Here is a 16403-nt window from a genome sequence, read left to right as displayed (position 1 = left end):
AACATAATTTTATTTTAATACACCTATAAGTTTTAATATTTGAAATCTCCATCACCTTTACAGCACAATGATTCTACAAAGCATTCTTTCCTTTAGCCTCACTATATATTTTGTCAAATGACATGATTCTTCCTAACTCATAATTGGGACCTAAACCTAATGGAAAATACTACTTCGTGTATTCAAAAATATTTGTGTTTTTTTCTACTATGTATATCTGGCATTGTTCTCAGGACTGGACTCTACTAGTTTTATTATGAAAATGTTAACGTTTCTCCATAGAGTTGTTTTACAAAAACACCTGTTTTCAAAAACGTTCTGGGGAACAACCTGAAAACTTTTAAATAACATTTAGAGTATGGATTTATTTTTAAAATTACCTGATCCCTTTTTTAATGCATATTGTGACTTTCTTTAGTCATGAAAAGTTTTCAACATTATTTTGCCATACCTGAAAGCTTTTAACTGTCCTTAAAAACCCCAACTTTGCAATAGTAAATGATTTAATGCATCACAAAATAGTCTTATGAACCAACTTTTTGTTTCACTGATCTTTTGTATTGTTTTCTTCATTTACATTGCATTTATTTCTGCTCTGATTTTCATTATTTCTTTTCTTCTACTGTTTTGGGTTTGGTTTACTCTTGTTTCTCTGGTTCTTTAAGATGCATTGTTAGGTTGCTTATTTGAAGTTTTTCCTCTTTTTTTGCAAGAAGGAGAATAAGCCAGATTTATTTTAAAACATAAATTTAAAAGTACCTACATCAATTATTATTAAATTGAACCAGCAGTGTATAAAATAAATAATGCATTGAGTCCAATTTCAGATGGGTTCACACTAGAAAACCTAATTAGTATAATTCAACCACTTCAGCAAAAGAAAATAAAAGAAATGAAAATTTCAATGGATGGGGGAAATGAATTTTTATTATTCCAAAATAATTCATGATTTTGAAGAACTCTTAGCAAATAAAAATTAAAATTAACTTTCTTAACCTGATAAGCAGAATCTAATGAAAGCTTACAACAGTCATCCCAAATGGCAAGAAGTTAGATCATTCCCTTTGAAGACAGGATTTTCCTCTTTTTTGATGTAGGCACTTATAGCTATAAACTCATCTCTTAGTACTACTTTTACTGTATCCCATAGGTTTTGGTATGTTGTGTTTCTATTATCATTTGTTTCAAGAAGTTTTTCAATTTCTTCTTAATTTCTTCATTATCCACTGGTCATTCAGGAGCGTATATTTTAGTTTTTATATATTTTTGTAGTTCCCCAAATTCTTCTTATTTTTTATTTCTAGCTTTATTCCATTGCAGACAGAAAAGATGCTTGATATTATTTCAGGTTTTTAAAATGTTTTATGGCTGGTTTTGTGACCTAACATATGGTCTATCCTTGAGAATGATCCATGTGCTGAGGAAAATAAAGTGTATTCTGCAGCCACTGGTTGAAATGTTCTGTAAGTATCCATTAGATCCATTTAGTCTATAGTGCAGATTAAGTCTGGTATTTCTTTCTTGATTTTCTGTCTGGAAGATAGAGCCAATGCTGAAAGTGGGGTGTTGGAGTCTCTGACTATTATCATACTGGGGCTTATCTCTCTCTTTCACTCTAATAATATTTGCTTTATATATCTAGGTGTTCCAGTGTTGGGTGCATATATATTTAAAATTGTTATATCCTCTTGCTGAATTGACCCCTTTGTTATTATATAGTGACCTTCTTTTTCTCTTCTTATTGTTTTTGTCTTGAAATCTATTTTGTCTGATACAAGTATAGCTACTCCTACTCTTTTAATTTTTTTGGCTTCTATTGGCATGGAATATCTTTTTCCATCCCCTTATTTTCAGTCTATTTGTGTCTTTATAAGTGAAGTGTGTTTCTTGTAGGCAACAAATCATTGGGTCATTTTTTTTTTAAATCAATTCTGCCACTCTATGTCTTTTGATTGAAGAGTTTAGTCCATTTACATTCAATGTTATTATTGATGAGTAAGGACTTACTCCTCCCATTTTGTTATTTATTTTCTGGTTGTTTTGGAAAGATTCCTTTAAATTGGGCTTTCCTTCCAGCAGCAATTCATGTGAGTTTCCAGATCATTACCTACTTGATGAGGGGCTGGGGGCAGAGTAGCTTAAAGGCAGAGTGTGAAGGGCAACTGCCAACTGTTGGACAGTTGGAGATTGATCAGAATGTGTGTCAGTGGGAAACTAGGATTCGATTTACACAAACCCAGCTGCCTGATGTTTTCTGCACTGCCTGTAGGATATATAGGGTGTCCCCATTTTCATGAGGAGGAATGAGCAAGCAGTCTAATGATATGCCACTTATACAATTAGCAATTCAGCAAGTTCAACTTCAAATAAGCAGTTCTAAATTCTTCCTACTCCAGGGGCTGTCCCTACTACTTCAGTGTCTATCAGCTTTTCTGAAAGAAGAGACACCATGGCTACAGGGGAACCATGGTGGGGCTGTGTGTGGAGGCAAGTACTGCCTAGTGTTGGATGCAGACTGCAACTGTATCCTTTGCCCTTAGGCAGGAAGAAACTCCCATAGCACCATCCCAGCTAGGTGGTAGCTTGGATGTCACAGTCAGACAGGCAGCCCCAGCAACCTTAGGTGGCACAGCAGCTTCTGTGGGAAGATTATGAAGCCCTCTGTGGTTATGAAGGAGTTGACAGGCTATTCTATTGGCTTTCTGCCTGTTTTCCTTGGATCCTGAAGACAAGGGCAGTCCAAAGTTATTCCTGGGAAGTGAGAACCAGGCATCAGCTAAGGCTTTGTCAGGTCTGGGTTTGTAGATAAGGGCTCATTCAATGTTCATTACAATTGCAAAAAATGAACATGTGAAAATTCACTTGTAACTTGAAGGGGCATCATTTCTAATTGGGAGATAACCACAGAGAAACAAGGGGGCCAAAACATTGCTAGTGTGAAAAGCACATAGGCTTTGGAGTCAGATCAACCTGTAAGTCCCATTCTTTATATCTTAGATGCATGACCTTGTCAAAGGCCTTCACCTCTGAGCCTTGATTTCCTCACCTGTAAAAGGAGATAGGAAAGAGCATCTTACAGGGGCTATTGTTCTAATTAAACAATGTCCAATCCTCATGCCTGGATCTCTGCCACTGGCTCCCAACTCACCTTTTTCCTCCTATCTCTCTAGCATAGATAGCTGCATTCATTTTCTTGTAGAGGGACCCTGGTACTTTTATGATTCCTGAACTGGAATTCACAAGGTCTGAGAGATGGTTTTGACCCTGTTATGACTGTGTGACCTTGGATGAGTCCCTTTCTCTCTTGGGACCTATAAAATGCAGAGTTTGGGCTTGATGATCTTTAAGGGTACCTTCCAACTTTGATAGGTTTCTAAATGATGTCAAGGTCAAATTCTGAATGGCCTGGCTCGCTCTGCTAGAGGATAGCCCTGATCATTTGGCAAGCACAACTCTTTCCCAAGGCAACATTGCCCTTCTTACCATTGTAGTTACATGGGCCCTGTTGGAATGAGTCACATACTCTAGCTTCTTCCAGTTTTTCCCCCCTTGGTTATCTTGGCTTGGACTTTTTGGTTTCTGTCTATATGTAATTTGATTGCATGTTTCTATAGATAAGAAATATAGGTATAACAGCAAGGAGCACCTCATCCCCCACTGCTTCAAAGAGAAAAAGAGCGAGAGAGAGAGAGACCTGATCTGTCTGCCAACTTCTCTTTCCCTGTGAGTCCCTGGCCCATCCACTGCTACCTGATTTATGTCCTAGGGGAGCAGCATAGCTATGGTGAAGATTTATACCAGGTTTTCATCTTCAAATGAGCTACTACCTCTGTTCCTTGTGTATTCAAGTGCTTGGCACTCATAGCCTGTGAGTTTATTCTGGAATTCAAAATGAAAAATAGTCCCGTGAGAGGCCTACAGAGAGGCAAACAAGAAGCACTTCAGAGTGTGCTGCAGCCTTGTACAGTAAGTAGGGTGCAGTCCCCAGCTCTCAGTGGAGGTGTGATATGCCCAGAGAGATTATATACAGTGATCTTTCTCCACATTAGTGCCTTGTGTAGGCATGGTACACAGTGCATTAGAATTAGACAAGGCATAAGATTTGGAGACAGGAAATATTGAATATTCCCATCTCAGCACCTTCACTTATTAAGTGTACGGCCTTGAGGAAATTACTCTTTGAGCCTTTCTGACTTCCCTGTAAAGTGAGAAGAATGCCGCCTACCTCACAGAGTTGCTGTGAAGGCAAAATGAAATATAGTTAGTACAGCTGAGTGGCTCATGAGCTTGGGTCCTAGCATCCTACAACTCTGGATTTGAATCCAGACTCTACCACTTATCGTGTAAGTCCCTCTGAGCCTCAGTTTTCTCATTTAGGCAATGAGTATAGACTTTTGTTCAGGATGAAATGAGATAATTCCTATAAAGCATGTGGCATCTGGCATATAGTAAGCACTCACTAAATGTTAGCTAATGGTATGATTGTTATTGTTTGTCATTTAGGTAAAATTTCCAATAATTCTAGAGAAGATACTTTGTGTACTCTGCCAGATGGTTTGGCAAACTTGGTCCATATTTTACATGCTTGGGGAAAAAGCACTGGGTATTTTTTGGTCCTGGTTTTGAAACTATAGGTAAGACATGAAACTGAGACTCCTCCAATAAAAAGATACCTGTTTCCTCATAGAAAGCAAGTTCGCACTCACAATGGTGCTACACCTTCATGTAGACAGCTGTTTGAAGCCTACAAAACTGTTGAAGTGGTCATGATATTTCAAAAGCAGTGCCTCCATCGGGAGCAGCGGTGTTAATCCAATTATGAATACTACACCTGCCAAACAGAAAGAATCCTTTAGCCACGGGTCTCAAGCACAGCCCTGGATGTGTGGATTTGCCACAGTGACAGAGACTACTAGCAAGGTACATGGGGAAAAGAACCACAATGACTTAAAGCCTTTTTCATGGATTTTTGACAATGAAGTTAATTATCCAGATGTTTCATGTACTTGACCCCAGACACTCAGGTCTTTGGAAACATCTAGACAACGTGGGGATACTTTTCATATCTTTCATCAAAACCTTTGGTTGTATTAAATTCAGTAGGTTTCATTAATCACCTGGTTTGTGCCCTGTTAGGTATTATTGATCACAAAGAAGTCACAGTTTCATTGAGAAAAATTAGACTAACAGGTTTGAAGTGACCAATGAAAAGTAGGAGAGCTGGGATTTGAACATAGTTCCATCAACTCCTGTGCTTGTGCTCACTTCACTCTAGCACATAGCCTCTTTTCATTTGGGGCTGGCTGGAAGTTTCAGACCAAATCCAGTGGTTCCCACCATGCCTTGACTTCAGCAAAGACCTAAGCTCCTTTGCTGAAAGCAGGTGACATATATCCAGATGGACCATTTCATGTGTCTCCATTGTCTGATCCTTTTAGTGACTTAGTGGAATACTCCATGAGAATGATCTTGATCCTTATTTTAGCACTAGCCAAATCACTACTTGTTAGGGAGTTTTTCGTTCTCTGTGTTTTAAATGTGTAAAAATGTGAATGAAGCAGTTATATATTGTGTTGGCAGCTTGCCATCCTTGGTCTGTGTCAGCATAAAATATTTTGGATTCCATAGAGTAGCAGCCCCTTGCAACGCTGTGTAAAATATACAATGAAAACCTTCCTTCTTATTTGAAACAGTGCTGAAATAGCACCATTTGTGGACCTTCCAGACCCAAAGATCTGAAACACGGAAATAAAATGGGACAAAATAACTCCCAGCACATATATTTATACTTACCTTGTAAATGAAACTTTTTGGCCTTTATTAACAGAAAGCAGGCCCTGTTACACCCAGAAAATTTCTAAGGGATTCCTTATTCGTTCTTTCTTTCCTTTAAATCAAAAATACTGTATGTATATGATCAAATTGAAATGCATCACTGGAACCTACCATACAAATACAGATGCTTGCGTTTGGAGAACTCCGAAACACGTATGAAAATCATTGTCAAGTTTCAATTGATGAAGTCAGCCTGTGCCTATGCACATTTTTTCAAATAACTCAACTAGCTCCCCTGCATCATGAGTGGAAAGGCTTCTCAGAAGGGAAAACAAGCCAGGTTTTTTTTTATGGCCTTAAATTTTGTTTTATTTTGTTTTACTTTGTTTGTTCAATGGCAAAACATCCTTTTCACTGCTTTCTGAAAGACTAAATTGTCAAATAGTTGCTTTGGAAATGTTTTCAGAAGCAATGTATCCTGCCATACCCAAGGACATGGTATAGACAAACCCATTTTCCACAAAAACAAGAATCCTTCAGTGTCTAGATTGTTAATTAGATCAGCACTAGAGGGCACTCTTATGATGCCAAAATGGGAAATTTTTACTAAAATCTGCTGGGCAGGGGTGTAGGAGAGGAGACGAGAGGGGGGCAGATTCTGTAAGAACTGCAGACAACAGACAGCTTAAAGACATGTGCAACTGGGAATTGACTGGCTCGCCAACAGATGAAACACTATTTGGAAAGGGCTGTTTGGCAATCTTCCCTATCAGAGCCACTTGATTTCCAAAATGCAGTTGGTGCTTTGGCAAAACAGGGCCCAGGTATAAAGCATTATTTCTCAAAATGAAAGAAATGTAAGAATCTCTGATTGTTGCCATGTGATGTAGTAAAAGCACATTTAGGCAGAAAACAAAATGCGGAGAGAAGCATAGGAGAATGTGTTTACAACTTAACAGCTACTGAAAAAGAAGAATTTCAAATCCTTGGGGTCTTTTATGGTTGTTTTCCCAATCTTTTGCAGCCCTTGCTCTGTGAATTGTTCTGAAGGGTTGTGTGATTGAGTCTGGGAGAGTAGGTGCTTGCTTGTCTGCTGCCCCTAGGCAGGCTCTGATGGACACAGGGTGGATGATGTGCTGTCAAGTGAGGGGACAAATAGACTTGGTTTTGCCTCTGGCACTGATGTGCTCTGTGATCTGTAGCAAGTCCCTACCCTCTCAAAGTCTCAGGGTCAGGGAAGAGTTGGGTGACACTAGAGGTCTCTAAAAGATCACTAGAAGACATATCCCTGAGTTTATGATTGATGATTGCAGAAATAACTTTTGTTTTGGTTTGGTTTTAGAGACAGTGTTGCTCTGTTGCCCAAGCTGGAGTGCAGTGACATGATCACGGCTCACTGCAGCCTCGAACTCCTGGGTTCAAGTGCTCCTCCTGCCTCAGCCTCCAGAGTAGCTGGGACCACAGGCACATGACACCATGCCCAGCTATTTTTCACATTTTTTGTAGAGATAGGGTCTCACTATGTTATCCAGGATGGTCTTGAACTCCTGGGCTCAAGAGTTCCTCCCACCTTGGCCTCCCAAAGTGTTGAGAATACAGACATGAGCCACTGTGCTCAGCCAGAACTTCCCATATCAGTCATTTATAGCAGTCACTTGAGTTATGAATCGAACAAGATATGGTAGGCACCCTGGGGTAGAAGGTGACTCTATGCTGTCAATAGGATGGTACCGAAATGATTTGCCAGCACAGAGGGGCTTATTTGCCTGTATTAGTCATTGCTTTAGGTTTATGGCTCAGTCCAAATATAACCTCAGAGACTTACCACACTAAGCCATCAGTAGGTCCCCTCAAATTGGCTCATTATGTCCAAGTTAGGCCTGATCCCTCACTTGTGTGCTAGCACCAGCCAGAGTCTCAGGCATGCCCACGTGTCCCTCCCTGAGGAGTCAGTATGGGGCAGATGCTCTGGGCACTTAATGGGAAGAGTGGCACACTGAATACAGACTTATCTACTCTGATTTTGGCCCCAGCATTTGTTAGAGAAATGTATGAGTGGTTTTGTCTAAGTCTCTGCTTGTAAGAACCCGGGCTATCCTTCATAGGAATGTTCTTGATTGAGTCAAATTCATTATAAAGTCTTAGAATGTTATTGGCCGGGCACGGTGGCTTATGCCTGTAATCCCAATACTTTGGGAGGCTGAGGCAGGTGGATCACTTGAGGTCAGGAGTTTGAGACCAGCCTGGCCAATATGGCAAAATCTTATCTCTACTAAAAATACAAAAAAATTAGTTGGGGCCGGGCGCGGTGGCTCAAGCCTGTAATCCCAGCACTTTGGGAGGCCGAGACGGGCGGATCACGAGGTCAGGAGATCGAGACCATCCTGGCTAACATGGTGAAACCCCGTCTCTACTAAAAATACAAAAAACTAGCCGGGCGAGGTGGCGGGCGCCTGTAGTCCCAGCTACTCGGGAGGCTGAGGCAGGAGAATGGCGTGAACCCGGGAGGCAGAGCTTGCAGTGAGCCGAGATTGCGCCACTGCACTCCAGTCTGGGCGACAGAGCGAGACTCCGCCTAAAAAAAAAAAAAAAAAAAAAAAAAAAAATTAGTTGGGCGTGGTGGCGGGCACCTGTAGTCCCAGCTACTCAGGAAGCTGAGACGGGAGAATCACTTGATCCTGGGAGGCAGAGGGTGCAGTGAGCCAAGATCGAGCCACTGCACAACCTGGGCAAGAGTGAGACTCCATCTCCAAAAAAAAAAAAAAAAAAAATGTTATCATGAACAGGGACCTTTGGGAAATCAGTTAGTCCAACACCATCACTGTAGAGATAGGGAAATGGGGAGCCATCTTCATTTGGGAATGGGGTTGCCCAGGGTTTCACAGCCAGTTAATGGCAGAGCTGGCATTGGGATATCAGATTTTGTTTCTATTCCAGGCCTCTTTGTGTTACCTTGTGCTATATTTTTCTCTCTCCTCCAACGTCCATTCTAGGGAATAAGTGACCAATGGCTATGAACCTAAGGGTTTTTGACATAGCTAGAATAGCTCTGTGTTTACGGATTGTGTCATTTAAGGTGGTACCAGTGGAAAGATATGGGGACACATCCCTATCAAAAATATGTCCTTTTTAAATGTCGTAGGGCTGGAGATCAAACCTATATAGGGTCATTCCTCTGGATCTAGAAGGCTCTGAAGTCTTGAGATGCTCTTGCCCAAAAGCAAGGATCAGGTTGGAATCCGTGTCAGCTGGCAGGGAATGAAAGGATGGGAGGGTGGGTCTGGAAACCAGGTTTAGTATCTTGGGGGAGGGCAGACACTGTGAAAAGAGCAGTCAAGACAACCTCAGGGGACATCACAGTTGTGCCAAAGGCTGTTCTTTGGGAGGTTAAAACAAATACTCAAAGAATACATATTTGAAAGAATATTCTGGGTTCCAGTATTCTCAGGCCAACCATAAGGAGCTCCCTTTCATGAGGTATGCGTGATTTCCAGTGGGCTTGGCATGGAACAAGGAGGAATTAAGAGCGATCAAACAGTAGAACACAGATGTGGGGGACAGCCCTCTCCCATATCAGTGATGTGGTTACTTTCCACATGGCCTTTACATGCACATGTCTTTGAGCCCTGCTTTTGAAAAGCTGGTTCTTTTCCCAGGGCGACAAGATGGCTCAGCTACAGGGGACTGGGAGCTGTGTGGCAGGCCTGCCACAGACTGACTATGCCTCTAGACAATTCTCTGATTGGTCTTCCTCCCTAGGTGACAGTAATAATGCCTAAAACATATTGTATGATGACTGTGGACCTGACATTCTGCTACATGATTTACATGCGTGATCACATCTAATCCTCCCAAGTACTTTAGGAACTACCCTTCTAGACAGAAACACATGGGCCTACCTACCCAGGTTTTTTGCTGTTGGTTTCTGCTCTGATAGAACTGTCTTTTCTTCTGATTGGTCAGTTCTGATACCATATCTATTGTTAAAGATGGTGAATGTCATCACCAGTGTAGGCACTATACTTGTCTCCACTTTGTTTTTTGCTGGTTGTGTTGTTTTGTTTTGTTTTGTTGAGACAGAGTCTCATGCTGTCACCCAGGCTGCAGTGCAGTAGCATGATCTCGGCTCACTGCAACCTCCTCCTCCTGGGTTCAAGTGATTCTCCTGCCTCAGCCTCCTGAGTAGCTGGGAATACAGGCACCCTCCACCACGCCAGGCTAATTTTTGTATTTTTAGTAGAGACGGGGTTTCACCATGTTGGCCAGGCTGGTCTCGAACTCCTGACCTCAGGTAATCCACCTGCTCGGCCTCCCAAAGTGCTGGGATTACAGGCATGAGCTACCATGCCCCGCCTTGTCCCCATTTTGTAGGTGAGGAAATCAGGGCTGAGAGATTAAGATGGCTTTGCAGTGTCATGCAGTTGGTAAGTGAAAGAGCCTTAGGACCAGAATCCAGTCTGTGTGACTACTGGACTTATTTCATGGTCCCACACCACCTCTCAGGACTGCGCATAAGCAAAAGGCTGAGGTCAAGCATTTTAACACTTTGCGAGTAAAAAAGACCAGTAGCTTGTTTTGCTTAGGGCCTTAAGAAACACCCAGGCCCTTTGCCTGGCTCCTCCATTCACCTCCACCAGTTTGAGCAAGAGTCCTTAGCCTGGGACTTTGGGGGCACCACATCCCTTTCCATTTAGGGAAATAAAATTTAGCATGTATTAACATAAGGCATTTTTCACTAGGATATACTGTATTTGGCCTTCAGAGATCAAATGAGGAAGGTGGCTTGAAATACAAAAGGAAGTGGTGGGTTTCTGAGCAGCAATAGAGTAGGTGAGACCAGAATGATGGTGGAAGGGCATCCTACTGGGAGAACGTGGAAATTCTAAAACATGTCAGCTCTTGGTGTGGCAGTTAAAGGGAGGGTGAGCAAGCCAGTTCAGTGTCAGAAACCAGAGAGGTTGAGTGGGCCATTTGCTTGGCAGCTCTGGAACAGTGGTAGGCAGTTATTTCTAATAGAGTGTACTATCTGCCGCAGATTTGCAATCTGACCCAAACAGTGTTGGTGTGGGTTTCTTAACAACTTCCTTCTCTCTAGCCATTATATGGCAGTGTGTGGCTGTGGAGGTCTCTGCTAATGAACAGCCATCACCAATATCCCAGGCTCCCGGCAGATGAAGAATCTGCATGAGCAGAAAGAGAAATGTGGAGGGTGGTGGCGGTGCAAGAGGGTCAGTTGTTCATCGATTCAGTTTTTCTTGTTTTTCTCAATTAAGTTTCCTTGTATAATTTTCCATCATAAAGAATCTGCTACTCTATGTTTCAAATTAACAAAGCTGTTTCTTTGGACAGAATGATGTTCAGCTGCATTTAAATTTGGCCATTATTATTTTGGACATACTCTCATTTACTCATAAACTCTTTGAAGGCTGTGCTCTGGGCTCTATGAACCACTAATAACATGTTGTACTGAGGAAAAGACTAGGGATTTGTATACTTCTAAGTAACGTGGCACCCAAATTCAAGGGAAAGCTATTAGAGAATGAAAGAATATTGGAACTGGGGGAATTTTAGAAACCATCTTGTCAAGCTCCTTCATGTCATACAGCCCCCTGGGAGAGTGGAGAAGAGAATTTGCCCAAGATCAAATGAGTCATTGGTAAAACCTGGATTAAAAACCAGGGATCCTGATTCTCAGTCAAGGGCTCTTGGATTTTTACCTCATCCTGGTTTTTCCAGGTGTTAATTTGGATCCTTCATACAAAAGTGAATCGTTTCACTTTCATTTCTGAAGCCCTAAGCACCCACCCTGAGAATGTAAATGCCAAGCATAAGTGTCATGGTCTGAGGTTCCTGATTAGGATGAATCCACATCTGGAGTTTTTGGATTCCCAAGTCTCCCGCTATTCCCATTACTCCAGTGCTATATATGTGTTCCCTTCATTTTCATCTTTTGCCTTCCCTGCTGATTGGATGCTTAGGCAGTTGCCTAAGTACCATTTGAGTGACATTTAGTCATATCTTCTGGAACCCGGCTCAGAGGAAGGTTATTCCTATGGCTTTTTCTCCAGCCAGTGTCTAGGTAATGGGCATGATAACCCAGCTCCTTTTGTCCACCCATTGCTGCTGCTTTTCCAGGATGTGGCTTGCTGAGGGCTGATGAATCCCATCTTAGAGTGTCAGCCAGGCCAGCTGTTACAGAACATGACAGCAATAAATGAGAAAGACTCTGCTGGGATGTGGGACTACAGTATTATGAAACTGCCACTTAGAGGCTTCCTGTTTTTACAGTATTTCAAGGTGCAAGCACGTGGCATTCTCTGGGTAGCAAATGGCCCAGCTGAAAAGAAACCTGATTTATAGCCTGTTGGGAGGGCTTTCCACAAGGAGAAATTATGAATTTATAATACCTCTTCCAATACGAAAGCGAATTCTTTCTAATGCAAATGTTTAATCTGATGCCATCAAGTATGTTCTCCATACATAAACAAAGGCATAAATAAAACAGGGAGAAACTCTTTCCTAGAGGTGATAACATACAGTACATTTCTGTAGAACCCTTTTCCAAGCAGATGGCCTAAAAATATTCCACAAGATGTAGTCAGGGATATTTGTCTGTTTTATTCACTATTGTATCCTCAGTATCTCTAACAATGGCTGGCACATAATCGATAATAAATATTTTTAATAAAACATCATGATTAAAGGGCATTTTTAAAGGATTTCATTTAAGAACCTTCCCAAAGAGAGTGAGTGTGTGTGTGTATATGCATAAAATGGGTTCTTTTTTTTTTTTTTTTTTTTTTTTTTTTGAGACGGAGTCTCACTCTGTCGCCGGGGCTGGAGTGCAGTGGCCGGATCTCAGCTCACTGCAAGCTCCGCTTCCCGGGTTCACGCCATTCTCCTGCCTCAGCCTCCTGAGTAGCTGGGACTACAGGCACCCGCCACCTCTCCCGGCTAGTTTTTTGTAGTTTTTAGTAGAGACGGGGTTTCACAGTGTTAGCCAGGATGGTCTCGATCTCCTGACCTCGTGATCCGCCCGTCTCGGCCTCCCAAAGTGATAAAATGGGTTCTTAAAATTAATTCATTTTCTTCTAATTAGTATGTCTCTTTTGTTTTACCTTTTCCCTATGAACTTTGGCTCACTTCCGATGACTGGCCACCCTTTTGGTTGATGCACCTGTAACGTCTTCACGGATTGTCAATACTCCACCTCTACCCACCTGGGCTCCCAGGTAAGGCAATGAGCTTCCAAAAGTCTTCTCAGTGCAATCACTGGGCAAATTTTATAAGGCAGTCAAGAAGTTGACCTAGAAATTAAAAAAAAAAATCTCAAGAGACAATAATAGTTCCTTGATTAAAGTTAAATTTGATCCCATTCCCATATAAATCAATTATTTATACACTTAACATTATTTGAGAATTTCTATCAGTACAGTGAAATGAAAATTATGGCTTTGGACACTGCTGCTTACTTCACTTCGGAATTTTCTGATCCTAGGAATCAATATATGGCTTTATGTTTTCTTTCTAAAAATATATTCTTGTGTGTGTGTGTGTGTGTGTGTGTGTGTGTGTGTTTTGTCTTTTCATCCAAAGTTGTGTTATTTTTGTTCACAAGGCCAAGTGCCGTGGAAGGGATCATAGCCTCTCTTCACTGTGTAGGGACTCTAAATCATGGGATAGGTCAGTACATTGTAGGTTACTTATTTCTTATGGCTGTAGTAGAAGATGAGCACATTGGGCTCTGGATGGTAAGTCCACTAATAGGAGTGCCTTGTCTAACAGATTTGATGTTAGGCCTCACCAAGTGCATCTCTTTTGTTTCTCATGACATTCGCTTCCCCAGCAGTCTTAACAGCTCAGAAACAAGGAAAGAGGGCTTAACCACACCAGAGACTGATAATAAAAGAGCCATGTATTGCTTCTCAAATGATGATTCAAAGGCTCTGCTGCTAGCCATGCTATTAAAAAGGGCTCTCTTAACTCACTTTTAAGGCCTGCAAAACGTATTTGCTGTAAAGAAACATTTCTCCCAAGAAAATGCACAGGCTATATAGCCCACTTCGGGCATAAAAGAAGTGTTGCTACATTGTAAAATTCCTTGTTCTGGCATAATAATAATAAAAAAAGCTAACTGAGCCCATTTGAACCCTCAAATTAGCAACTGACCTGTGTATAACTTCACAGTCTCTGCCTGCTAATAATATCAGAAATTCACCCAGTGGAATGAGTGTTTTGTGATCCTTAAGACATACATTATAAAAACAGCTAAGCATGTTTTTTGAATGGAGAAACACTGTTTACTTTGATGGATGTCTTGTGTTTGAGTGGAAGGGACTAGAGAGATGATTTATATATCACTTTATGTGTGCGTTGAATTTTCATATTTTTAAAGAGCATGAGTAAAGTCTAATTGTTCTTTTATTTTTCTTTTGTTATTTGTGTTTCATATATTCCTGATAATATGAAAAATCCTTGCCAATTCCTCCTAGGACCTTTCAATCAGGCATTTCCATTTCAGTGATGCCACATGGTTGGGTTTGGTTTGGGTTTTGCTTTATTGGCTTTTGTTTTTTTACCTAGATTCCCATTGCTCTCTGTGAAGGGGAATGGAATTAGCATGAGCGAGTGGTAGATCCATCATTCCCAGCCCACAGTGCTCCAGGGATCTGGCTCTCAGTGTGGCCTTGCCCCTTTTAGCCTTCTGATTGGGAATCTCCCCATTACTTGAGAGGAGCCAGTGGGGAGCAAAGTGGAGAAGCCATCTATGAGCTGTTTCCCTGAGGTTTGGGAAGCTGGAGAAATATGCTATTAAAGCAAAATGGAAAACTTTTATTATTTTAACTCCTCTCCTACCAAGCTCTTGCTAGCGACTGGTTTTACTGTTCCTTTAACAGGTGGAGGATTTTTCAGATTCTAGATGCAGCAAGGTAAGTAACGATGTATTTTTAGTTTGACTGAACCCAAGTAAGCTAGAATAAAGAGACTCTGCAGTTGCCTGTCAGTTTAATTTCAGTACAACAAATAGTTAAGTTTTTGGCTTAGAAGTTTTGGCTTGGAAAGTTTTTGGTCTTTCCAGGGCTCTGTTTTTTTTTTTTGTTTTTTTTTTTTGTTTGTTTGTTTGTTTGTTTGTTTGTTTTTCCGTTTAAAACAGCTGAAACTACCCAGGCTTGGAGTCTCAGTTCTGAAGGCCAACTTAGTTCAGAAGTGGGATGAATGTTCAGGGTGACCACCCCAGACAGGTGTGCAGTAGGTCATTAGCTCTTTTTCCTCTTTTTGCTGAAACAGGATGACATAGTACAGTGTGTTGGTAAGAAGACCCCAACCATTGGCAAAGTGTTCTTTACAGTGCTTCGGGCACGTCTGCCTGTCCCTAGGCTGGACTGTGATTTAGAGAACAAGTAGGTCAGCATTTCCTTGAAGGGAAATCAATTATTTGAAAATATCAGGGCTTTTAACGTATGTAAATATGTAGACTTGCATATTTACAAGTAATCCCATAGGCCAGGGGCCTTTATGACATGAACCCTGCAGGAGAGCAAATCTAATCAAATACAAGAAAGTTCCTCTCTGTGGGGAAGAGGGACGCTGAGAATGCTTCCGGATGATGCCCCTGCAGGCAACAACTGTTGCTAAGAGCCGTACCATCATATTGCCACCAGAGTCGGAGAGGCTAGCGGGAACCATAAGCCATTTTGGAAATGTGTGCTCTAGTCGCTTGGCACATTGTTTTCTAAGGTCTTGATGCTCACCAGTACTGTCTTTAGCTTTTTGTGGGCTTATTGGCTCCAGAAATATTTACTAGTGCCTCTGCTTTTTCTTAATACCCACCTACAATCCACCCTGTGCTCCCTGGCCAGATAGGTTAGCAAGAGCAAAGACTATAGCTCTGGCATTTTTCCACAAGGACAGACTCCCATTAAAATAGACTACTTGAGCCATTTTGGGGATGCCTAGTTTAGCTTTTTGTAGCTGGGCTTCCATACTCCCATTACGGCCTCAATGGATTTACTTGACAGCTGAGAATAGTAAATTTAGTGTTTAATTTTGTAGTCAGATTATAATTTATTGAGCTAAATAGTACAGACACACATAGACACCTAATCACACAGTATTAGTATGGGAGAACATTGAAATATCATCGATTGGGTGTGTCATGGAGGCAAAGTACCAAGTTCTGTTACTAATGAGGTGACTTTTATCAAGCACTAGCTCCACTCTGAGCCTTAATTTCCTCGCCTGTAAAATAAAGTGGAGTGGATGACCATTAAGACAATGGTCAATAACAAAGGGACTACTATCCCTATAATAGCTTTTATGGGGAAGTCTTGAGAATTTTGTTTTCTTTTTGCTTTAAAATTATTAGATGATAGCACCATCTCTTTAAAACAGTTTTGCTGTATAACAAAGCAAATCCTGACACACTTTTTATTTTTATTATGGTGTTGATTAGTTGGACCAGAAATTATTGTCAGAGCAACTAATACCTGGCCTTAATGAGAGAAAAAAAGAGGAGTGCAGGTGGTGAGATAGGAAAGAAATGGTTTTGGTAAATATCAATGGGGCCCTTTTTGAATTTTGGTGAGCTGAATGATGTATGAAAACTATTTGCAAGGCTAGCATATTTT

General features: G+C 41.2%; 1 protein-coding gene across 2 annotated transcripts in view; it reads left to right on the top strand.

Moving 5' to 3' along the window:
* HS6ST2 (heparan sulfate 6-O-sulfotransferase 2) overlaps window positions 1-16403 on the top strand; it is a 363209-nt gene that overhangs the window by 266514 nt on the left and 80292 nt on the right. Inside the window, exon 3 of one of the 2 annotated variants that reach the window (XM_030934801.1) lies at window positions 14673-14705. The exons of the other annotated variant lie outside the window; for it this stretch is intronic. Coding sequence (XP_030790661.1) covers window positions 14673-14705 — 33 coding nt within the window. The remainder of the gene's footprint in view (window positions 1-14672; window positions 14706-16403) is intronic. 2 annotated transcript variants of the gene reach the window in all.

The sequence above is a fragment of the Rhinopithecus roxellana genome, chromosome 7, assembly GCF_007565055.1.
Source record: "Rhinopithecus roxellana isolate Shanxi Qingling chromosome 7, ASM756505v1, whole genome shotgun sequence".
NCBI classification, from domain to species: Eukaryota; Metazoa; Chordata; class Mammalia; order Primates; family Cercopithecidae; genus Rhinopithecus; species Rhinopithecus roxellana.
This window is presented reverse-complemented; position numbering and strand designations above follow the sequence as displayed.